Genomic DNA, 26003 nt, shown 5'->3' on the forward strand with positions numbered 1-26003 from the left:
TTTACTCTCCTCATTGGTAGAGAAAATTATAATTGCTCCCGGTACATTTCATATTTTCATTGTGCTTTCTTTTTTCTTGCAGCACTCTTCCCATTCCTTGGCCCAGTTTTTGAAGCATTTAATATTTTCGTGTTCCCAAAAAGTGTGACTGATTTTTTCAAAAAATCTGTAAAAAGAATGAAAGAAAATCGCCTCCAAGATAAACAAAAGGTAAAATCTGGTGGTGGTTACATGAGTGTGTTCACGCTTTGATAATTTATTGAGCTGGATACATATGATTTCTGCACTTCTTTTTTCAGATAGATAAAGGACTGTAGGTTTACAGGAGGAAAGTTCTATCATTTTGTGGGGAATGAAGAAGGTGGAGGTTAGGAAAGGAAATAAAAGATGAGTCAGAGAGACATTGTCTAAAATGTAATATAATAATAGGCACAAAGGTCAGTATATCAATGCATGAATATTATTGAGATGAAAAGATTTCCACTGCCCTTCAATAAATTATCAAAGTATAAAAATTGCTGTTTAAAATTTGTTTTCCTGGTATAATTCCCCAGAGTTAAAATTGGCAAAGAATCACATCAATTCCAAGCCTCTTATTTTACACATTCTGCAGTGGAAGTTCCCATCAGGCCCCTGGGGAGTGTACTCTACGTTAATCTGAAGCCTGCTCAGATATTGGAGAGGGCAGTAGTCTTCTCTGGGCATTGAGGTTGCAAGCTGGCTAACCCAGCTTTGCCTTCATGGGCCTGGAGGCCAGCACAAGAATGTCTGCAGGCCATGGGGATAGGGCTGGGTACCCCAGAATTGCACTGAACGTTGTGGAGAGATCTGGGATGGTGGCACTTGAAGCTGCTCACAGAAAAACTGCCAATGAACTCTTCAAATATCAGGAGATTCATCTATGCGACCATTCATTAAGAATTAAGCCTAGAGAGAAAGAAAGGTTTGAGGTCAGGGACATTTTTGTGAGCATGTAGGCATGACAGGAGAGGGAGCAGGCAATTCTTTGGCTATGTTCAAAAGTAAGAGAAGCTGAAGATCAGAGAGAGTGAGGACCAAAAAGTAGCTGGGCATCATGGCTGGATCTTTCTCAGGTAAACACCCTGCTCTCCAAGATTTATAGCTGGATGTTTTTATTCACTGATAACTCAAGCAACACTAGGCCCCCTTCTGGATTTAAAAGGGCCATCTTATCAGGAAAGAAATTTAGTATTGCACTTTTTTGTTGTTGTTAATCCTCACCTGAGGATATTTTTCCATTGATTTTTAGGGAGAGAGGAAAGGGGAGGGAAAGACAGAGAAACATCGATGTGAGAAAAACACATCGATTGGTTGCCTCTTACACAAGCCCGGACCAGGGCCTGGGCCGGGGAGGAGCCTGCAACCAAGTTTTGTGCTCTTGGCCAAAATGAAACTCGGGACTCTTTGATCTGCAGGCCGACACTCTATGTACTGAGCCAAACCGGCTAGGGCTAGTATTGCACCCTTGATTTATTTCTAACATTGAAAGTTTTCCTTCTGCTTCCAGCACCGAGTGGATTTTCTTCAGCTGATGATTAACTCCCAGAATTCCAAAGAAACAGACTCCCATAAAGGTAAACAAGGCATGCTTCAGAGGGCCAGTGATGGGGAGGCTCAGAGGTAGTTGACAACCTTAACTTGGAACACTTGGTTAAAATTATGTTCACTAGCTTAGTCTACTATAAAGTTTTATTTTTCATTTGTAATTAATAAGTAACTTGTGGGGAAGCCTTTCAGACTAAGTAAATATTCTGTTCCTCTTGAAACTTTCACCTACTAGTTTTATCATCATGAATGGTTTTTGACTAGTCGTTATTACTATGATGGTTGCAAAATTATGACATTCTAATTCCATCATTTCTTCTACATTTATAAATTGACTAGAGGCCCGGTGCACAAAATTCTGCATGGGTAGGGTCTCTAGGCCTGGCTGGCAATCATGGCTGATTGGGGCCTTCCTTCGTTCCACGTTGCCCCCTGATGGCCAGCACACGTCATAGCAAGCAAGCGAACTCATAGTCGGTCAAATTCCTGAGGGGACAATTTGCATTTTAGCCTTCTATTATATAGGATGTTTCATTGTAAAGTTTTCTGTTCTCTCATTTATTATTTATTTATTTATGTCAATTCGATCTTATATATTATAAATTTACTCTCTTACATTTTTTTGTGTGTGTGATCAAATTCTTTTAGGTTTGTTCACTGGAGTTCCTTTAAGTGGGCTCTGGGTTTCTTCCTTCTTTCATTTTAATATTTTATTTTTCCAATATACATTTTTAGGGTAGTTTTAGATTCACATCAAAATTCTACAGAAAACTTAATATGCCACCTCCCTCTACCTATACACAGATTCCTCGACTACGAAAATCCCTCACAGGTGTGGATCATTTGTTATAATTAGTGAACGTATAATAACACATGAATACCACACAAAGTTCATAGTTTACATAAGGGTTCACTCTTGGTGTTATACATTCTAGGGTTTTGACAAATGTATAATGGCATATACTAGTATACAGAGTGTCCAGTATCATTTTTACCTATCATTTTTTAAAAATATGTTCTTATTGAATAGATTTCAGAGAGAAGGGAGAGGAAGAAATGGAAACATCAATGATGAGTTTAATCTATTGGCTGCTTTCGACACACCCCCTACTGGGGATCAAGGTCACAACCCAGGCATGTTCTCTGACCAAAAATTGAACCATGATCTCCTGGTTCATAGGTCAATGCTCAACCACTGAGCCACACCAGCTGGGCTTTACCTCTCATGGTTTTTGTGTGCACTTCCTTGCTTCCTGGTGTGAGAAAATTTTAGGTTTCTCTTTATTTCCCTTGATCAAGGCTCGAATCAGTCATTTCTCAAGGAGCTTTGGTCACTTTAGTAAGAAGTGATATTTAGAAACCAATATTTATGATCTGGGAATGCTTATTCCTACTAGGGCTTTTTTTCTTCTAGATCTCCTTAGTGGACAAACCTAATAATATGAACCATATTTACACAGGTCTGATAAATATAAATATTTCTCTATATACTCATAACTAGACCAAGGATTCCCTCCTCTCTCAAAAATCTGAATAATAACTTATTTCCATAATATAAATAATCCCATTATGGTTCATTTTAAACTACCAATAGTTTGACAACCATCTCACAAAATGTTTGAATATTTAACATTTGGTTCTAGAGAGCAGGGATGAGATGACTCTAATACACCATTATAAATACACTAGAGGCCCGGTGCATGAAATTCCTGTGGGGGGTGGGAGTCCCTCAGCCCAGTCTGCACCCTCTCCAATCTGGGACCTCTCGGGGGATATTCGACTGCTGGTTTAGGCCAGCATTCGGACATCCCTCTGGCAATCTGGGACCACTGGCTCCTAACTGCTCGCCTGCTTGATTGCCCCTCACCACCTCTGACTGCTGGCCTGATCGCACCCTAACTGCTCCCCTGCCAACCTGATCACCCCTCCCCCTGCCAGTCTGATCACCCCTAACCGCCTCTGCCTGGGCCCCCACCACCATGGCTTTGTCCAGAAGGAAGTTGGATATCTGGAAGATGTCCAGTTCACCCAATCTAGTTAGCATATTATCCTTTTATTAGTATAGACTAGAGGCCCAGTGCACAAAAATTTGTGCACTCAGGGGGGTCTCTCAGCCTGGCCTGTGCCCTCTTGCAGTCTGGAACCCCTCGGGGGATGACCACCTGCTGGCTTAGGCCCGCTTGCTGGGGGATTGGGCCTAAGCTGGCAGTCAGACATCCCTCTGGCAGCCCGAGAGCCCTCGGGGGATGTCCACTTGCCAGTGGGGAGCAGGCCTAAGCTTCAGTCAGACAACCTTAGCACTGCTGAGGCGGGAGAGGTTCCCACCACCACCGCTGTACTGGCAGCCATCAGCCTGGCTTGTGGCTGAGCAGAGCTCCCCCTGTGGGAGCACACTGACAACCAGGGGGCAGCTCCTGCATTGAGTGTCTGCACCCTGGTGGTCAGTGTGTATCATAGTGACCAGTCATTCCCATTTGTTCTGCTGTTAGGGTCAATTTGCATATTACCCTTTTATTATATAGGATAGAGGCCTGGTGCACGGGTGGGGGCCGGCTGGTTTGCCCTGAAGGGTGTCCCAGATCAGGGTGGAGGTCCCACTGGGGTGCCTGGCCAGAATGGATGAGCGGCTGAGGGCCATTTTCAGACTGGCCACACACCCTTCAGGGTGGGGGTCACCGCTGGAAGTGCCTGGCCAGCCTGGGTGAGTGGCTGATGGCTGTTTGCAGGCTGGCCAAGCCCCCCAGTGGGGATCCTCATCCCATGAGGGTGTGGCCAGCCTGGGTGAGGGGCTTATGGCCATTTTCAGGCTGGCCACAGCCCCTTCGGTGTGGGGGTCCCCACTGGGGTGCCAGGCCAACCTGGGGGAGGGGCTTATGGCTGTTTTCAGGCTGGCCACACCCCCTTCAGGGTGGGGGGTCCTGCTGGGGTGCCTGGCCAGTCTGGGTGAGGGGCTGATGGCTCTTTGCAGGCTGGCCAAGCCCCCCAGCTGGGACCCTCACCCCATGAGGGGGTGGCCAGCCTGGGTCAGGTGCTGATGGCTGTTTGCAGGCTGGCCACAGCCCCCAGCCACTCAAGTTCCCAGTGGAGGCTGGCTGGAAGCAGGTATCTGGGATTTATTTATCTTCTATAATTGAAACTTTGTTGCTTTGAGTGGAGGCCACAGCCAGCCAGGGCAGGCGGGAAGCGTGGCTTCCTCCATCGCTGGGGCAACCAAGCCTCCTGCTTGCTCCAGCTCTGTGGTTGGGTGAATTTGCATATAGTCACTCTGATTGGCTGGTGGGTGTGGCTTGGGCATAATGGAAGTGTGGTCAATTTGCATGTTTCTCTTTTATTAGATTAGATGCTATTGTTTTTAGTTGAATTATACTTCAAACAAATAGATTAGATCCTGACCATGCTTTGTTTCTCTCAGGAGAAAATTTAAAAAAGAGACCAATTTGATCACAAGGGCTATTTGCTGAGCATAAAATAGAGCAAAGAGAGGGGGCAGGTGCTGAGAAAGATGACATTCAGGTCATGATTGAATGAACATTGCTAATTCCACTTACTGAACCCTACACTTCTGTATTTCATGCTGTCCAATGCCCTTCTATTGGCACATTCTTTTTTCTGCTATTTTAATACCATTGATTAGACTAAGCTCAATCACCAATCTTCCATCTTTTTTTAAAATCTCTGCAGTTTTTGTCCATATCTCAGATCATTAATTTTGAAGACATGTGTCCCAAGTCTTTTATTACCTAATATCTCTTAAAGGTATAATCCGTGCTTCCCATGGTAGGTCTGGCACAAAAATTACATCTCTCTTTTGCAATAATATGCCGTAGTCTTTTCATTTTTCAAGGGCCATCTTACAAAAGAGTGCTTTCTTCATATTAGGTGACTTCCAAGGGCAGAACTAATGCAGCAATAATTGTCAGGAAGGCCTATTTGGGCCCAATATAAGGAAGATATTTACAACTATTAACATTGTATAAAAGTGGAATGATTCCCCTGAAGAGGTGGTGAGCTTTCCATCATTGGTGTTATTTAAAAAAAAAATCAAAACACTAGATAAAATGGATAATCCTGGAAAGGGTATTCAGGCATTGGGTTGAAATAAAGTTCATCAATGACTATGTAAACCCCCCAAAATAATAATAAAAATAAATAAATACTATTTTTAAATTAGAGTTTGCATTCAATATTATTTTGTATTAGTTTCAGATGTACATTATAGTGGTTAGAAAATCACATATTTTACAAAGTGGTCCTCCTAATATTTCAAGTATCCATCTGCTACCATACAGAGTTATTACAACATTATTGACTGTATTTCTTTTATATATGTATTATTTTATTGATTTCAGAGAGGAAGGGAGAGGCAGAAAGGATAGAAACATCAATGATGAGAGAGAATCATGGATCTCTCACACTCCCCACTGGGGATCGAGCCCGCAACTCAGGCATGTACCCTTGACCAGAATCGAACCGGAATCGAAAGGCCTCAGGCCGACACTTTCCACTGAGCCAAACCAGCTAGAGCTTGTCTGTATTTCTTATGTTGCCTTTACATCCACATGATTTTGTAACTACCAATTTGCACCTCTTGATCCCTTTACCTTTTTCATCCAGTCCCCCTACTCCACTCCCTCTGGCAACCATCAGTCTTTTATTTGTATCTATGAGTCTGTTTCTATTTTGTTTGTTCATTTATTTTGGTGTTTAGATTCCACCTATAAGTAAAATCATACGATAATTGTCTTTCTCTGTCTGACTTATTTCTCTTAGCATAATACCCTCTAGTCCATTCATACTGTTGCAAATTATAATATTTTATTCTTTTTTAATGGCTAAGTAATAATCCATTTGACAGGCACTTGGGTTGTTCCAAATCTTGGCTATCGTAAATGACATTACAATGAACATAGGGGTGCAGATAGTCTTTCAAATTAGTGTTTTGGGATTCTCTGGATATACACCCAGAAGTGGAACATGGGGTCATAAGGCAGTTCCATTTTTAATTTTTTGAGGACCCTCCATACTGCTTTCCACAGTGGTTGCACGAATCTGCATTCCCACCAATAGTGCAAGAGGGTTTCCTTTTCTCCCCATCCTTGCCACCACTTGTTTTTTGTTGATTTATTGATGTTAGCCATTCTGACAGGTGTGAGCTGATAGCTCATTGTTATTTTAATTTACATTTCTCTGACAATTAGTGATGTTGAGCATCTTTTCATATGTCTATTGGCCATCTGTATGTCTTCTTTGGAGAAGTGTCTATGCAGAACCTCTGCTCACTTTTTAATTGGATTATTGGGGGGCTGGGGTTGGTTTGAGTTGTATAAGTTCTTTATAAATTTGGAGTATTAACACCTCATGGAATGTATCATTGGTGAATATTGTCTCCCATTCATAGGTTGTCTTTTTGTTTTGTTGATGGTTTCCTTTGCTGTGTAAACTTTTTAGTTTGATGTAGTCCCATTCATTTATAGTTTCCCTTGCCCAAGCAGATATGTCAGGAAAAAATATTGCTAAGAAAAATGTCAGAGATTTTACTGCCTCTGTTTTCTTCTAGGGTTCTTATGGTTCGAGTCTTACATTTAAGTCTTTCATTCATTTTGAGTTTATTCTTATATACGGTGTAAAAAGATAGTCTAGGCCCTGTTCAGTATGGCTCAGTTGGTTGGAGCATCCTCCCGTACAATGAAAGGTTGTGGGTTCAATCCCCAAGTAGGGCACATGTCTGGGCAGCGGGTTTGATCCCCAGTCGCAGCCCCCTCTCAGGGCACATACGGGGGAAGGGGAGGACTGATCGATGTTTTTCATATTGATATTTCTCTCTCTCTCTCTCTCTCTCTCTCTCTCACTGTCAATAAGCATGTCTTTGGATGAGGATTTAAAAAAAAATATGGTCTAGTTTCATTTTTTTTGCTCATATCTGTCCAGTTTTCCAATCATTTATTGAATAGACTATTTTTACTTCCTTGTATGTTCTTGTCTCCTTTGTCATATATTAATTGACCATATCGGTCTGGGTTCCCTATTCTGTTCCATTGATCTTAACTGTTTTTATGCCAATACTATGCTGTTTAGATTACTATAGTCCTGTAGTATAGTTTGATATTAGGTAGTGTGATACCTCCAACTTTGTTCTTTCCCAAGATTGCTTGGCTATTTGAGGTCTTTTGTGGTTTCATATAAATTTTGGATTTTTTTGTTCTAGTTCTGAAAATCATCACATCTCTTGACAGTTCATACTGTGATTCAGTAGTTTTTGTATGGTATTCAAGATTCTGCATTTCTAATAATCTTCCAGGTACTGCTGATGATGCTGGTCTATGGACAATACTTAGAGTAACCATATTTTATGTGTAGCCCAGTATCATTCTCTAAAATTTCTACAAACATTTTTGAATGAAAGATCCTTTAATTTTCCCTGCATAAGCCTTAGTGCAAAGTCTCTTAAAAATTATCCAGGGCCCTGGCCGGTTTGGCTCAGTGGATAGAGTGTCAGCTTGTAGACTGGGAGAGTCCCGGATTTGATTCTGGTCAAGGGTGTGTGCCTGGGTTGCGGGCTTGATCCCTAGTGCGGGGCATGCAGGAGGCAGTGGAGTAGTGATTCTCTCATCATTAATGTTTCTATCTCTCTCTCCTTCTCCCTTCCTCTCTGAAATCAATAAAAAATATATATATATTTTAAAAATATACTTAAAAAATTATCCAGGTATATTTTATCTAGAATAATTTAAATTTTCCTGGGGGAGACATCTATCCCATATTACTTGTAGCTAAAGTACTTTCAGGATTCTCCAAGGGACAGACTGATAACACTGTGTATGTAACACAAAACGCTATGTCTTAAAATTGCACAGCTATGTTGTGGAGAGAGTGGCACAACCAGAAGCAGATGGTGAAGAATAGAATAGAGCTGGCGGGGGGATGGGGGGTTGGGGGGGGGGCGGGGGTTGCAGATGAAGACATTTTTGCCTGTTTCTGGCTCTGTAACATACACATCAGAGTGCAAAACACTCCCAATTTAAGCTGAATTGTTTTTTCAATTTTTCCTATGAGGGTTTGGGAGTTTCATTTGGATTTCTCATAACCTAAATTGTGATGTTGTTCATTGACCTGCTGTATAAAATATCTTCCTTCTCCTTTTAGCTCTGACTGATCTGGAGCTTGCTGCCCAATCTATTATCTTTCTGTTTGCCGGCTATGAGACCACTAGCAGTTCTCTTTCTTTCCTTACGTATTTGCTGGCCACTCACCCCGATGTGCAGCAGAAATTGCACAAGGAGATTGATGCAACGTTTCCCAATAAGGTGAGTGGGTGACACTTGGAGAGCGAGGGAGAAAGTAAAGCCTTATCAAGAATGCCTCCTCACCAGTTCCTAGGAGAATTTTTACAAAGAATGTAAGCATCAGTTATTTTACTTGTGCTATTTAGGAAGGATGTAAAAAGACAAAAACAAACAAAGAATATAGGTAATTTTTGTTATTAGAGATATATAAGATCTTTGAAAAAAGTGTTGGTCCTGTTGTGTCAGTTATCTGTTATCACAATAATGTCAAATGAAAAAAAATTTAAAACCTCAGTGGCAATTAACAATAGGAATTTATTGCTCAAGTGTCTAGATAATTACCTGTGTTGCTATTGCTTTAGTCTGGCTCTTGGCTGATCTAGGCTGGCCTTGGCTAAGTGGCTGGGTGAATCATCTCCACACAGGATCCACATATCTCCCATACTCCAGACAACTAGCCTGGGTATGTTCTTCTCAGGCAATGACAGAAGGAACGACCAATAAGCCCAAACATATGGGTGCCTTTCAGAACTCTGCTTGCGTCACACTTAGCCAACATTCCATTGATTTAAAGCATGCACCATGGCCAACCCTAGGATCATAATAGGAGGGCACAAAGTTAGACGACTAAGGGCATGGACACAGGAAGGTGTGGAAAACTGGCACTATTACTGGAATCTACCACCTTGGGTAAACTTTGCAATCTAGGTGAAGCCTGGTATACAGAAAAGAACATAGTGTAGGAAATAGAAAACATGAGTCCAGACTGTGGTTTTGGATAGGTCTTAAGAACTCTCTGTGTCATAGGTCCTTCAAATCCTGTATAATAAAAGGGTAATATGCAAATTGACCAAACTGACTGATTGCTATGATGCACAGTGACCACCAGGGGGCAGATGCTCAATGCATCCCGCAGCCCCCAGTACACGAATGTCGTGCAGTGGGCTTCTAGTATAAAATAAGATACATGCCGAAACCGGTTTGGTTCAGTGGATAGAGCGTCGGCCTGCGGACTGAAGGGTCCCGGGCTCGATTCTGGTCAAGGGCATGTACCTGGGTTGCGGGCACATCGCCGGTGGGAGATGTGCAGAAGGCAGCTGATCGATGTTTCTCTCTCTTCGATGTTTCTGACTCTCTATCTCTCTTCCTTCCTCTCTGTAAAAAATCAATAAAATATATATTTAAAAAAAAAATATAGGGTCCAACTAAATTAAAGATTATTTTTCTTCTCTGGGTAAGCCTATATTGGAAATCATTTTATTGCAATAAGATGGAAAGGTCACTAAGAAACAGACTAGCTAAAGCATTATGTCCTCCCCTCTTAATAAGAGTAACAATGACAACAACAACACTAATAGCTAACATATACTTCTCACTATATTTGTCCGTTCTAAATGCCTTATATTTATAAATGAATTTTTAAAAAATTATGTATCAAAAATAGAAACAGACTCATAGATAGAGAACAGACTATCAGAGGGGAAGGGGGCTTTGAGAGGCTGGATGAAAAAGGTGAAGAGGTTAAGCAAAAAAACCTAATTCACACAGCCCTAGTCACTTTGGCTCAGTGGATAGAGCTTTGGGCCTCAGACTAAAGGGTTCTGGGTTTGATTGCTGTCAAGGGCACATACCTTGGTTGCAGGCTGGATCCATGGCCATGATGTGGAAGCAACCAATCCATGTGTGTCTCTCACATTGATGTTTCTCTGTGTGTGTCTTTCCCCCTCCCTTCCACTCTCTCTAAAAATCAATGGAAAAATATCCTTGCGTGAGGATTAACAAAAAACAAGAAACTCATAGACACAGACAACAGCATGATGATTACTAGAGGAGAATAGGCGTTGGCAGAAGTAGAAGAGAGTATGGGGCGGAGGGGGGGGCAGGGGGGGTATAAATGGTGATAAAAGAAGACTTGACGTGGGGTGGTGATCATACAATACAATACACAGATGGAGTATTATTATATTGTAACTGAACCTATATAATTTTATTAACCAATGTCACCACGATAAATTCAATTAAAAAAAATGATACATTAGTCAGAATAGGCTAAATTTGCCACAACTACAGATTAGCCCTCTATTCTCAGTGGATTTACATTGCAAAGGATTATTTCCAACTCACATTAACATGTCCAACATGGATTGGTAATGAAGGATGGGAGTGGGACTTTTGCTCCATAGTTACTTGGAAATATAAGCTAAAAAGGACCCATTTTTTTTTTAAAAAAACAACAACACTGACTATTTTCTTTTTTAAAAAAATATACTTTATTGATTTTTTACAGAGAGGAAGGGAGAGAGATAGAGAGTTAGAAATATCGATCAGCTACCTTCTGCACACCCCCTACTGGGGATGTGCCCGAAACCAAGGTACATGCTCTTGACCTGAATCAAATCTGGGACCCTTCAGCCCACAGGCCAATGCTCTATCCACTGAGCCAAACCAGTTAGGGAAGGATCCATTTTCTTGTAGCTGCACTTTCTGGAGCACAAGGCCTTCATGTTGGTTGGAGAATAAAGAAGTAGAGTGATGCTCACTGGATTTTCAAATATTTTGACTCTGAACTGACATATGTCACCTCAGCTCAGAGCCCATTCTCAAAGCTGGTTCCCCCTAGCTCCATGGTCAGCAAACTGCAGCTCTCGAGCCACATGCGGCTCTTTGGCCCCTTGAGTGTGGCTCTTCCTAAGCCTTAGGAGTACGCTAATTAAGTTAATAACAATGTACCTACCTATATAGTTTAAGTTTAAAAAATTTGGCTCTCAAAAGAAATTTCAATAGTTGTACTGTTGACATTTGGCTCCGTTGACTGATGAGTTTGCTGAACACTGCCCTAGATTTAAGTGGGCTGGGAGATGTGGAGACCACATGAATATTGGATGAGCAGTAATGTCTCTACCAAACAACACTATGAAGTGTCAACTCTAGATATCTCCATGCAACATATCAGAAAACTGAGAGGTGAAATAATTTTCACACACTAGTCATATAGCTAGTGGTGAAGAAGCCTTAACCTCTACAGTATTGCCTCTTCAATATAACACGAAGTGATACCCACATATTGCCCACACTGTTTGCAGATATCTGACAAAACTGGAACTCTTTGTGGTAGGAAGAGACTGGCCTCTGGGGCTGGAGAGGCTTGTATGAGATCTTCACAGCTTATAGTCAAACCCTGAACAACAACTAGGAGACTGTTCCAGCAAGGCAGCATGAGGCTGAGTGGGGTTCCACCTCTTTATAACTTCTGCTAGAATGAAATTGTGTGCCCTGCTTTCATTTTTTTCAGTCACGCCCTTCTTTTGCTATACGTACAGAGTTTTGTTATTTGTAGAGTTTCTATTTATGTGGTGTTTCTCTCCAAATTATATATATAATCTAAAGGCTTGGTAAGCAGGATTTTTCAACTAAACACTGTCAAGTTGGAATTTTGCTCTATTACACATTCTCTTTCCTTGGTACAGAGATGTGGCCTCTCTTTTGAAAACAAACAGTGACCTTAGCGTATTTCAGTTAAGAATATGGGTCATAGTCTATTACTCACATGAGATAAAAAAAATCACTACGTGGTAATGTGGGGGATTTTGGGTCCTGTTTAAGGAGCTGTCCCCAATGTCCCCCCATAGTTATAACTACTCCACACATCTCAATGGGCCATTGATCAGGTCAAAGGACATGACATTAAAATGTCTATAAATCCTAAGGTCCTTTACCCAAATAAGTTATTCTTTGGAGCGCCTAACATTTCTATAGAACTACATAGACTGAGTTGAAAGTTGATCTCAAATCTCAGTTTATCAAAATCTGTTTCTTTCTTCCCAGGCAACTCCCACCTATGATGCCCTGGCACAGATGGAGTATCTTGACATGGTGATGAATGAAAACCTCAGATTATTCCCAATTGCTGGTAGACTTGAGCGGGTCTGTAAGAAGGATGTGGAAATCAATGGGGTGTTCATTCCCAAAGGAACAGTCGTGATGGTGCCAAACTTTGTTCTTCACCGAGACCCGAAGTACTGGACAGAGCCTGAGGAGTTCCGTCCTGAAAGGTACTGGACCCCTGGGAAAGGGAACCCTCCCTCATCCAGGCTGGTTGGACATGTTCTGATGTCTTTTAGTATAGATGATGAATGTGTGGTTGTACAATCATTTATATGTACATTTTTCCGTTTTTACAAGTTTGTTTTTTTCTTATTACAAGGGTAATCATTGTTTGTTGACAAAACTTTTCAAACTCTAGACTAGCTAAAAGAAAATTGTATCTGTCCATAGTACTAATATCTTAAGATAGGCCTCAAAGTAATGCAATGTATGTCATTATTGACTTTTTTCTAAGCATATATAGATATTTAAACTTAAAATAGTAATATATTTTTTATTTTGAACTGCTTACTTTATTTACCAGTAAACTATAAACAGTGTCCTCTTTATATATAACCATCATATATAGGGATGCACACATATAAATATTTATGCAGATGTGACTATATGCTTATGCCATAAATTACTTAATCATTATCTAATTTTAGGAATGTAGGCTTTTTTACTTCTTTAAATTTTTCTGTTGTTCTCATTAGCTCTCTGAATTTACCACCAATGTTCCCACATTCTGTTTGGGTTGTTTTTTTTCACATTGGTGGCCACATCTTTATCATTATTGGGAGAGTGCATTATGAGAACCTGAGAGGTCCTCATCCCTGATGATTTAAGCAGCCCCTTGAGGACAGAGAACACAAGTCACTGGTCTGTCTTTGGCTACAGTCCTGTGTCAGCTTCCTCCTACTCTCAAAGAAAGTGGTACTTCCAAAGAAAAGTCACCTGCTCTCCAGACACCCGAGACACGCCCCCTAGGATGATCTTTAGCATGTTCTTTTTTTTTATTTTATAATATATTTTATTGAATTTTTACAGAGAGTAATGGAGAGAGACAGAGAGTTAGAAACATCGATGAGAGAGAAACATCGATCAGCTGCCTCCTGCACATCTCCCACTAGGGATGTGCCCGCAACCCAGGCACATGCCCCTGACTGGAATCGAACCTGGGACCCTTCAGTCCGAAGGCCGACGCTTTATCCACTGAGCCAAACCGGTTTTCGGCTAGCATGTTCTTCTGGAAATTCAGAGCCAAGGTCTAGCTTTAAGCATAGCTTGAACTCTAGAAAGAGCTGATGTTTCCCATTTATTGTATTGATGAGCAAAATTGGAACTAACTATTGAGGACACTAGCTGGGGTCTAGGCTTTCATTAGCCCTACTATAAGATCCCTAATGGCAGGGACCTTCTCTCATTTGCCATGGTGCTCTTAGTTCTAGCTTATTGTCTACACATAGTATTTGGTGAAAGAAGAAGTTAGACATGACCAAATCCTCTGTTTTCTGGACCAAGGGGCCTCTGTGTTTCCTCCAAGCTCAACCGTCTTTTCTCCCCCCACCCCCACACCCTGTAGCTTCATGAACATGAAACCAGAGGCCACTGACTGTACTGCTCTTTTGATCATTAAGTCTTCCACAGAGAGTAACCGCTTACCATGTCAGGAAATGGGAAAGGCAGTGAGAAATCCAAATGTTAAAAAATGCCTATTATGGAGAAGTTGACACTTATACAAATATACAAAATCATTTTCTATAGATACCAGTCTAATTTTGATTCATCTATGGGTGCCCATCACATGGTTACAGACGTCAAACTATGTCTGCTGCCCCATTCACACACCATTACTACCATCCTCCTAATTCCCATATTATTTTAAGGCATACCATCTCTAAATATTCCAATGTTCAAGAACCTTTTAAAAATACATAACCGCAATGCCATGATCACTTTCCCAAATCCACATTTTCCCTTAATATAATCAAATATGGAGGAGTCAAATTTGAATAAAACATAAGTCTAACCTTCAAGGAATTTATAGCCTAGTGGAACAGATAGACAAGGAAATCACAGATGATATTAGAGCAGAGGAGCATCATATGCCCATATGAGTCATCTGATTTAACCTATTCAATGGGAGAGGGACAGAAGAGGTGAGAGGAAGGGAGGAGAGGAAGGGGGGAGGGGAGGAAGGAAAGAGAAGGGAAGGAGAAAATAACAATGCAACTAATGAGAGATATGATTCCTACTTCCTTCCTCCATGAGCATGTGACCAACATGAGTTTGATGGAGGCAGGGACCTACTTTTTCTTCAATTAGTCTCATTTCCTACTTGCCTTTCAGAGTGTGAACATCTCAATACCCTGAATGTAATTTAGTGTTCAAAGATAAATTTTCCTTTAAACAGCATTCATGTCATCTCTTCAATGATACTGTTAGCTCGTATAGGGAATGGGGAGTGGAAAGAATCTGTAGCTTACCATTCTTACAGCCACAGAACTGTAGCAGGATCTCACTGACTGGCCCAAAGGAGTATTCTGTATACGACTTGGAGAGGAGCCTGAGAACCCCAAACATGTAGCTCTTGTGGTGTTTATGTTTCATTCATTGTTTGCATCTACTGTTATATAACCAGGTTTAGCAAGGAGAACAAGGACAGCATAAATCCTTACATATACACACCCTTTGGAAGTGGACCCAGAAACTGCATCGGCATGAGGTTCGCTATCATGAACATGAAAATTGCTCTCGTCAGAGTTCTGCAGAACTTCTCCTTCAAACCTTGCAAAGAAACACAGGTCAGATACTTAACATGTTACCACTCTGTGTGAATGATGCTTGATTGAGAGTTTTTCTTAAACTGAGGTACATATGCATGAGTGTGCTCATTCATTGTTTAATACTTTGTTCTGTTGGACAGAGAATCTATCTGGAGTCACATGTAACCTTTAAGGTCCTGGTAGTCTGGAGTGCTAAGCCTGTGTTTTTATAAATATCCAACTGTAAAGGCCATCTAGAGTCAATGTAGTTAGTGTGACATGATCAGGTAGAGTCATTTGAGAAAAGTTTAAATTTGGTTTCAAGTCCACTGGAAGGAAGGGAAAGTGCTGTGCAGTCCTGAAGTACAATGATAACTGGGTCATGACTTTTGAACACTGCTCTTTTGCACCAGAACTTACAGAAAACTTTATCATTAAACCATCCAATTTGGTACTCTGTGTTTTCTTTTTATCTAAGAATATCCTTAAGTCTAGCACCTCATTTTATTCCTTTCATAAATTCCCAATAGTGCCTTGCGGTCATTCAGGAAATACTTAAAGAGTATTTTGCAGTTGATTTGGAGATCATGAATCCACATTTTAAATGATTTAATTTGAAAAATTTAACAAATAACATTTGTAATGTACACTTTCTACATGTGTTGGTCTGTGTACAGGGGAAATATATACATGCCATTTGAAATTATAAAATAGGAAGGTTTTACATTAATAGGAAGATCTGGAATCTCTCCTCTGAAGAACATTACAATAGTTGTCATTGAGTGATAGCAAGCAAGGCCCTATAATAAGGCTTATTTCTAGGACTTGTATATTTATTATGCAGCTCCTTTCCTTAAGTAGGCTTTCTCAGAGAAAAGGAGGAGGATGAAGATGGTTACCATCTTATTTGTGGCTTTAGGCAGCTATGCAGCAGTCCTGCAAGTGCATACAAAGGGGCTCTTAGCCTTGAGAGGAAGTGGGCCTCTGGCACACCTTGGGGCAGGGGGGTGGGGAGGGGGGAAAGGGGGGCAGACACTCCCTGAAACAATGAATGAGCACAAGCAGAGATCTGCTTTTCACGCTGCATGACAATTTTCTTGCCCTTCAGTCAACTGAGATATGAAGGTTACTGTGGTGGTGGATCCCCCAACACTGAGAGTGTGACTGGGTGGGAATAGAGCTAAAAAATTATTCAAAACACTATTTAGGTCAAAACGCTATTCAGAAGTTCACTATTTACACTGGGAACCAGGAGATGTTAGAAAATAGGCACACTGCTTGACAAATACCTTTTCCCATCATGGAACTAGAAGGCTTCCACTGGGAGAAGTGACTGGACTCTTTAGAAGTGATGGATAATTCAAATAATTAAAATATATAATATGTACTCAGGTTACCTTGCAAATTCCAATATGTACAAAATGAATTCTGTATGGCTTTTCTAAATAGTTTTCCATAATGCCTAAAAATCTGGTTTACATTTTAAAAATTCATTCATTTGCTTAAAATTCAAGCCAAAAACAAGCACAAACCAATATGATTTTGTCTCTGGCCTGGTACAGAATAGATGCTGTAATTGATATTTTCTTGAATGAATGTATTGATGAATGCTTTCACTGACCAGTCTTGAGACAGCTTACTGAATAAGTATAAAGAAACAAAGATATATTTTGTGAAAAGTAATTTCTATATATTATAAATCATTATTGTCCTCAATGTATCTCATCTACTTAGCTTTTGGTGTTGACAGTGCTTCGTTAACTAGTTCTCATATGCTTTTTAAATTTTGCAGATTCCTGTGGAACTAGATTTTCAAGGAATTATTCAACCAAAAAAACCCATTGTTCTAAAGGCTGAGTTGAGAGATGGAACTGTAAGTGGAGCCTGATTTTCCCAAAGGATTTACGCTTCGTTCTTCAAGGAAGTCGAATCCCCTGACACCAGAGATCTCAGTGTACTTTGTAAATAAAAAACAGAAATGAAGATGGGCTTACCCTACTGCACTTGATGGATGACTAGGGAGTCTGCACATTCACTTATCTTCTCAGTGTCTATATAGAGTATTACATATTGTGTAATATAAGAGAGGTGACTAAATAAGTAGACCGAGTTTATTGGGTTCTTATAATACTATATCTATTCCCACTTAGTATCATCTACTTACTTAGTACTAATCATGAATACAAATTTCTCTATAATTTTATCAACAAACTTTAATGAAGACAAGGATCATTGTGGAAATGGCAATAGTGACATTTATATCACGTTTTATTTTGAATATTCTATATTGTATATTATATTGAGCAACTCAATAAACATCTCTTCATAATAGTATTATCTAATGCTTTCATGCACAGCCAGTGACTAAATGTTTTTAACTATCACAATCACTGGTTGGGTGGGACATTTTCAGAATTCCAATTTGATATATTAAGATAGATGAGAATAAATCCATTGTGATTTCCCCCATTATTTAGAAAGTACATTCATAATTTAATTCTGCCTTTTTTGGAGCACATAATTTTTGTAAGACTCAGCTGAGGCACTTACTATTTTATTATTAGTTTTGATTTAATGTTTTTTTAAAAATATATTTTATTGATTTTTTACAGAGAGGAAGGGAGAGGGATAGAGAGTTAGAAACATCGATGAGAGAGAAATATCAATCAGCTGCCTCCTGCACACTCCCCACTGGGGATGTGCCTGCAACCATGATACATGCCCTTGACTGGAATTGAACCTGGGACCCTTGAGTTCGCAGGCCGATGCTCTATCCACTGAGCCAAACCGGTTAGGGCTGATTTAATGTTTTATCTCATCTCCCCTGAAAACTCTAGAAGTAAGAAAACATATTTTCTTATATTCTTTGTATGTCATCCTCAAGTCCCAACCCTCTTAACATAATGAACATGGAATAAAAGATAGTTGATTGGTCAATTGATTGGGTAGAAAGGCTACAAGCATTCGTCAGTTTCAGAAGTGCACAGGTTTCTTCCTTTTCCATCTCTATCACTATCCTGCTGTTTCCTTCCCCTCACTTTACTTCCTTCTTTTCCCTTTCCTTCCCTTGCCTCCCCTTCCCTTTCCTTTTTTTTCTTTCTGGATAATTTGGTCCGAAAGCCAAAAGGTTCAGCACAGCATTATTGGCAGACACACATTGCAGGGCAGGGGCGGGGCAGGGGCAGGGAAGGGAGTCACAGTGGCTCTAACTAGGAGGCTGAGTAGGGTGGAAGGGTATCCACATGGAGGGAATCCTGGTGTGGGTGTGGGAACCCAAACAAGATGGGAAATATGTCCACGCAGAGAGGTACCCTGGCGAAAGCATCCAGAGCCTAAATAGGGTGTGGAGAATCTCAGTAGGATGAAGAGAGCATCATTAGTGCAAAGGGATGGAGCAAGGATTTATTATATCAAGGAGGATTGATCAGACAAATAAACATCTACTTACATAAAAACCATGGGTGGTGTTCATCAAGACCATCAGAACCGCCACGACCAACCAGAAGGAAGTCAGTCCTTCAGGGGTTGTCTTGGCAACGGTTGCTCCCTCCCCCATGCTGTTTCCTGGAGCTGTTTCCTGTAAGGGCGGGGTTTGAGGCAGGAACCCGCCCTCGGAGTGTGGATGCAGATCTTTCTAAAGTGTGCCACGTGCCAGCAGGGCCAGGGGTGAACCTGAGTGGGGGAGGCTGAAAGGCTTAGAAAAGGCAGATAAGAGAATGAAAGCCGGGTCTCGGTGGGACGCTGCTTCTCTGAGAGACAGCGACCATGCCCACAGCCATGCCTTTATTTTATAGCAGTTGCTACGAGGCAAAGTAAGGGGTGACCAAGATGTTTACAACATTCTCCTGGGTTTCAATCCTACTCAACTACATGCACCTGAACTCTGTCAAGCCCACATCACTCAGGCATGTGGGGCCACGTGTTCGGACCATAGGTTCAAGCTTACAACTACAGCTGTTGGCTATAATTGTGCTGGGAGGGCCCTGCCCTCCAAGCTGGGACTTGCACGTGGCAATGAGAGGACTGTCCCCTCTCATCAGTCCAAGGCTTGAACCTGTCCAAAACACTGTAGTGGCTCCCCACAACAAAGCTTTAATTCTGTTTCTTTGTTACTAATGTTGTGGCCCCACCCCATAACAAAAAAACAAAGGAAAGTTTTCCCATGGAATTTCTGAACAGTATTACTCCTTCAGGAATGCCATGCCATAAATTAAAATTGAAAGTGGGTGCAATCATCATGCTATTGAGAAATCTCAATAGTAAATGGGGTCTTTGTAATGGTACCAGGTTTATAAAGGGCAAATAGCAATATTAAAATATCTCTGCTAATTAATTCCCTTTTTAAAAAAATATATTTTATAGATTTTTTACAGAGAGGAAGGGAGAGGCTTAGAGAGTTAGAAACATCGATGAGAGAGAAACATTGATCAGCTGCCTCCTGCACACTCGCCACTGGGGATGTGCCCGCAACCAAGGAAATCTCATCCCAAATTTGGGAGACAAACGACTGGAAAAAGTATAAACAAAGAGAGTTTCCTCCATATTGGGGGCCCAGAATTGGAAAGACACATTTTTCTCTGGGCCTGCACAGAATTTAATAATAAAATGTAACTCCTATAGTCGGCACTGCAGTTCAGCCTATGCTTCGGCAGGGTGCTGTAACTGTAGTCACTGGACAACTTAATAAAGGCTCCTAAATCTTGATCTGAGTCCCTGGTGGTCATCTCCGCGGGTCGCCCCATTACACTGACAGCCTTTATTTTAAAATTTGATATTTTGTTTCTCATTTTTTGGCATCAATATTGATTTTTTACATATTGCATTAGAATGTATAAGTATTACTGTGATATTTGACAAATTTGAACTGAAGTAGACTCTCCCTCTTCTCGCTCTCATTCTGAGCCTGCCTGGAAGTCCCACCGAACTTTATAAATTCCTTGTGTTGGTGAGAAGAGAATAAGCTCTCCCTGCTCCTTTTTGGTTCCTTTGGGTTTGGGGAACTGTTTAGAAACAAATTCTGCCCCACCTGAGGAGCAGGGTGAAAGGGATTTCAACTGATGGGGACTTTAAGATCCCACCAGGGTGGGGAAAGGTGGGTGTGGTGGGCCTGTTCCGGGTCCTGTGCTGTCACAGCTGGGCAGACTCCACCAGCCCTAATAAGAAATCCAGGAAGTTAAGGCTCTAAACATTTATGGGTTCAGTGGCTCCTCACACAGCAATTATTAAAAAGAGCCATTCACTTTATTTATTTTTCAAGTTAAATTTATTGGGGGTAAAATTGATTGATAACATTGCATAATATTTCAGGTGTACAAGATTATAATTGAACATCTGTGCACTCTGTTGCATACTCTGCACCTGAAGTCTAGTTTCATTCCATTGCCAAATATTTGAAATCCTCTACCCTCACTCTTTCCCCTCTTTTAACCACCATGCTATGAGTCTGGTTTGGACTGTTTTGATATTTTGTTATATATTTTGATATTTGTTTTATATCTCACATGTGAATAAAACTTGATGGTTTTTGTCCTTTTCCATCTAACTTGTTGCACTTAGCATAAGCCCTTCCCTGTCCATTCACACTGTCTCAAAAGATAATACTTTATCTTCCTTATAAAGTAGTAGTCATCCATTGTATGTATGTACCACTACTTACTTTTTTGATTTTCCGCTAATGGATAGTTAGGTTGTTTCCATGTCTTAGCTTGGGAAATAATACTGCAGTTAATTGGGGGAACATACATCTCTACAAGTAAGTGTTTTCACATTTTGTGGAATTGAAAAGGAATTGTTGGATCATATGATAAAAATGCTTAATTTTTTGAGAAACCTTTATAAATCTTTTCAGATATCTGTTGGATCACCTGTATGTTTTCCTTGGAAAAGCATCTAGTCAGGCCCTCTACCTATTGTTTAAATTGAGTTGTTTGTTTTCTTGTTGTTGAGATGTGTAAGATACATGTTTTAGATATTAGCCGTTTATTGTAGGTATGTTTCACAAATATCTTCTCCCATTCAGAGGGTTGCCTTTCTGTTTTGTTGATGGTTTCTTTTGCTGTGTAGTAGCTTTTCTTTTTTGTAGCCCTATTCCAGTGGTCGGCAAACTGCTGCTCGCGAGCCACATGCGGATCTTTGGCCCCTTGAGTGTGGCTCTTCCACAAAATACCGACTTCTGCGCCTGGGCCACGAAGTTTCAATCGCACTGTACATGCGCGCCCGCACGTGGTATCTTGTGGAAGAGCCACACTCAAGGGGCCAAAGAGCCGCATGTGGCTCGCGAGCCACAGTTTACCGACCACTGCCTATTCATTTATTTTCGCTTTTATTTCCCTTGCTTTTGGAGTGAAGTTTGCAAAAACCCCTCTGAGACCAAGGTTTATAAGTTTAGTACCTATGTTTTCTTCTTTGTATTTTATTGTTTCAGGTCTTGTCTTTAATCCATTTGAAGTTCGTTTTTGTATGGTCTATTCTTTTGCATGTGGCTTTTAATTTTCCCAACATCATCTATTTCCGAGACTTTCCTTTCTCTACTGAATATTCTTGACTTGCTTGTCAAAAATTTGTTGTCCATATACGTGTGGGCTTATTTCTGTGCTATCAATTCTGTTCCATTGGTCTGTGTGTCTGTTTTGCTGCCAATTACATACTGTTTTGATTATTGTAGTATATTTTGAAGTCAAGGAGTATGATACCTCTAGGTTTGTTCTTTTTTCGGAGGATTGCTTTGGCTCTTTATGGTCTTTTGTGGTTCCATACAAATGTAGGAACATTTGTTCTACTTGCCACTGGGATTGTGATAGGAATTGCATTAAGTATATAGCTTTCTTTAGTTAATATGGACATTAAAACAATTTTAATTCTTTTTAGTCCATGAGCATGGAATATCTTCCCATTTCTTGTATCTTCTTCCATTTCTTTCAACAACATCTTGTAGTTTTCAGTGTACATATCATTTATGTCCTTGTTAAGTTTATTCTTAGGTATTTTATTATTTTTGTTGTTATTGTAAATGGGATTGTTTTCTTTGTTTCTCTTTCTGATAATTTGTTGTTAGTATATAGAAATGCAACAGAATTTTATATATTGATTTTATATCTTGAAACGCTACTGCATTTCTTTACTATTTCTAACATATTTTGGTAGAGTCTTTTGGGTTTTCTGTATGTAGAATCAAATAAATTTCCTTCCCAATTTGAATGCATTTTATTTTCTTACCTGATTTCTCTGGCTAGATCTTTCAATATTATGTTGAGTAACAGTGGTGACAGTGGGCATCCATGTATTGTTCCTGATCTTAGAGAAAAAGCTTTCAGTTTTTCTCTGTTGCATATGATGTTAGCTGAGGGACCATTACCTATGGCCTTTATTATGTTGAGGTAGTTTTTTCTATACCCATTTTATTGAGCATTTTTTGTCAAACATTAATATTGTATCTTGTCAAATACTTCCTCTGCATCTACTAAGATGAGTATATGATTTGTGACTTTATTTTAATTTATTTTTTCTTAGAGTTAATCTACAATATGATATTAGTTTTCATTGTACAACATAGTGATTACACATTTATGTAACTTACCAAATGATCACCCCAGTAACTATTGGTATTACCCATCTGACATCATACATAGCTATTTAAATATTATTAGCAGACCATCCAACCTCGGAGAGAAGGCCGGGGAGGGGGGTTCAGAGATCAACCAAAGGACTTGTATGCATGCATATTAGCATGACCAATGGACACAGACACTGGGGCGGTGGGGGTTTGCCTCCAGTGTGGGAGTGCCCTGGAGGGCGTTAATTGGGGGAAAAAGGAGACATGTAATACTTTCAACAATAATACACACACACATACACACACACAACTAGTGGCCCAATGCATGAAACTCATGCAAGGGGCTCGGTCTCAGCCCCCACTGCCTTGGCTTTGTCCAGAAGGTCATCCAGTCTAATTAGCATATTACGCTTTTATTATTATAGATTATTGACTATATTCCCTGTGCTGTACTTTACATCCCTATGACTGTTTTCATAAGTGTCAATTTGTACTTATTAATCCCTTACTTGTTTTAACCCACACCACCAAAACCCCACCCACTTGGAAGCCATCAAAATATTCTCGGGCCCTGGCTGGAGTGGCTCAGCTGGCTGAGCATCATCCTGTGCATCGAAAGCCTACTGGCTTGGTTCCCGGTCAGCACACTTGCCCAGGTTGTGGGCTCAGTCCCCGGTTGGGGTGCGTGTGGGAGGTAGCCCTTTGATATTTCTCTTTCACATGAATGTTTCTCTCTCCCTCTTTCTTCCTGTCTTTCTAGGATCAATAAAAACATATTTTAAAAATATTCTCCATATCTATGAGTTTCTGTTTTGTTCATTTATTTTTATACTCCACATATAAAAAAATCATATGGTATCTGTTTCTCTGTCTGATGTATGTCACTAAGCATAATATGCTATCAGTCCATCCATGTTGTCGCAAATTGCAAATTTCTTTACTTTTTATGGCCAAGTAATATTCCACTGTATGTATGTACCACATCTTCTCTATCCATTTGCCTATTAGTGGACACTTAGGTTGCTTCCATATCTTGACTATTGCAAATATTGTTGCAATAAACATGGCAGTGCATATGTCTTTTCAAATTAGTGTTTTGGATTTGCTTGTATAGATACCCCAAGCTGGGATTTCTGGGTCATGTGGTAATTTTATGAGAAAGTTTTATACTGCTCTTCATAGTGGTTGCACCAATTTACAATCTCACCAACAGTGTACGAGGGTTCACTTTTCTCCACATCCTTGCCAGCAATTTTTGTTTGTTGATTTATTGATGGTAGCCATTCTGACAGAGATGAGGTGATAATTCATTGTGTTTTTAATTTACATCTCTCTGATGATTAGTGATGTTGAGCATTTTTTCATAAGTCTATTGGCCATCTGTATGTCTTCTTTGGAGAAGTGTCTATTCAGGTCCTTTGCCCATTCTTTAATTGGATTATATGCCTTCCTGGTGTTAAGTTGTATAAGTTTTTAAATATATTTTGGAAATTAACCCCTTATCAGATGTATCATTGCCAAATATGTTTTTCTTTTTCATTTTGCTGATGATTTCTTTTGCTATGCAGAAGAAACCATCAGCAAAACGAAGAAGAGCGAGATCAAGTAACTGAAAACCTATTTGACCTGCTGATGTAGTCTCATTTGTTTATTTTTTTCTTTGTTTCCCTTACCTTAGGAGATATATCAGCAAAAATATTGCTATGAGAGATGTCTGAGATTTTTACTGCCTTGGCCTATAATTTTTTTTTTTTTGAGAAGTTGGCTAACAATCTTATGGGAGTTCCCTTATAGGCAACTACCTGCTTTTCTCTTGCTGCCTTTAAGATCCTCTCTTTGTCTTTAACTTTTGCCATTTTAATTATGATGTGTCTTGGTGGGGGCCTCTTTGGGTTCATCTTGTTAGGGGCTGTTTGTGCATCCTGGATTTGAATGTCTATATCCTTCAGCAGGTCAAATAGGTTTTCAATTACTTGATCTCCCTCTTCTCCTTCTGGAACCCCTATGAAGCAAATGTTGCACTCGATGTTGTCCCACAGGTCCCTTAAATTATCCTCATTGTTTAAAATTCTTTTTTCTTTTGTGTTCCAATTGGGTATTTTCCATTACCTTGTCTTCCAAATTGCTGATTCCATCCTCTGCCCATCTAATCTGCTCTTAATTCCATCTAATGTATTCTTTATTTCACTTATTGTATTCTTATTCTTTATTTCTGTCTGGTTCTTTATATGGTTTCTGTCAATTTGTGTGAGTTCTGACTAGGTTAATCTATTTTTCCCCTAAATTCATTGAGCATCCTTATAAATAATATTTTGAATTATATATCTGTAGATTTCATGCCTCCATTTTGTGTAGTTTTTTTACTGGAATTTTGTCCTGTTCTTTCACTTGGGACATGTTTCTTTGTCTCCTCAATTTGGATCTCTCCTTATTTTTTGTTTCTATGCATTAGGTAGATCTGCTGCAATTGGCAAGCTGGCCTTGTGGAGTAGATGTCTTGTGAGATCCTGTGGCACAGTATCCCTGATCACCTGAGCTGTGTGCCTCAGGAGTGTTCCTTTTCTGTGTTATGTGTGCCCTCCTGTTGTAGTTGACACTTAATTGCTGTCGGCATATCAGTTGGTAGGATTGCCTCATGCTGACTGGCTGTCAGTACTGGCCATAACTAGAGCAGATGAGCTATTGGTCCAGAGTTGACTTCATGCAGGGGGATCCTCTTCAGGGAGGCTGTAGTCTACTGAGTCCAACCTTTGGGTATGTTGTTTGTGGAGACCACTCGGTGGTGCTCTGGTTTGGTTTGAAGTTGTCCACCAGGTATGTAAGTTTTGGGGTCTCTTGGGAGTGGCTCTGGTGCAGGCCAACATTAGCCACTGCCTGTGCCTGGGCTGGAGCTATCTGATAGGGCCTACAACCTGCTGGTAGTAGTTGCCTATTCTGGGCTTGGAGGTTCCTGGAAAAGATTATGTTGCA

General features: G+C 40.3%; 1 protein-coding gene across 1 annotated transcript in view; it reads left to right on the forward strand.

Moving 5' to 3' along the window:
* The window catches only part of LOC139008875 (cytochrome P450 3A12-like), a 35189-nt gene extending 17725 nt beyond the window's left edge, over window positions 1–17464 (forward strand). Inside the window, exons 8-13 of the mRNA XM_070412614.1 lie at window positions 83–210; window positions 1529–1595; window positions 8710–8870; window positions 12675–12901; window positions 15358–15520; window positions 17274–17464. Coding sequence (XP_070268715.1) covers window positions 83–210; window positions 1529–1595; window positions 8710–8870; window positions 12675–12901; window positions 15358–15520; window positions 17274–17369 — 842 coding nt within the window. The 3' untranslated portion in view covers window positions 17370–17464. The remainder of the gene's footprint in view (window positions 1–82; window positions 211–1528; window positions 1596–8709; window positions 8871–12674; window positions 12902–15357; window positions 15521–17273) is intronic.
* The last annotated feature ends 8539 nt before the right edge of the window (window positions 17465–26003 follow it).

The sequence above is a fragment of the Myotis yumanensis genome, unplaced genomic scaffold, assembly GCF_028538775.1.
Source record: "Myotis yumanensis isolate MYYU_CA2020_CCGP unplaced genomic scaffold, mMyoYum1.0.hap1 SCAF_4, whole genome shotgun sequence".
Classification (NCBI taxonomy): Eukaryota; Metazoa; Chordata; class Mammalia; order Chiroptera; family Vespertilionidae; genus Myotis; species Myotis yumanensis.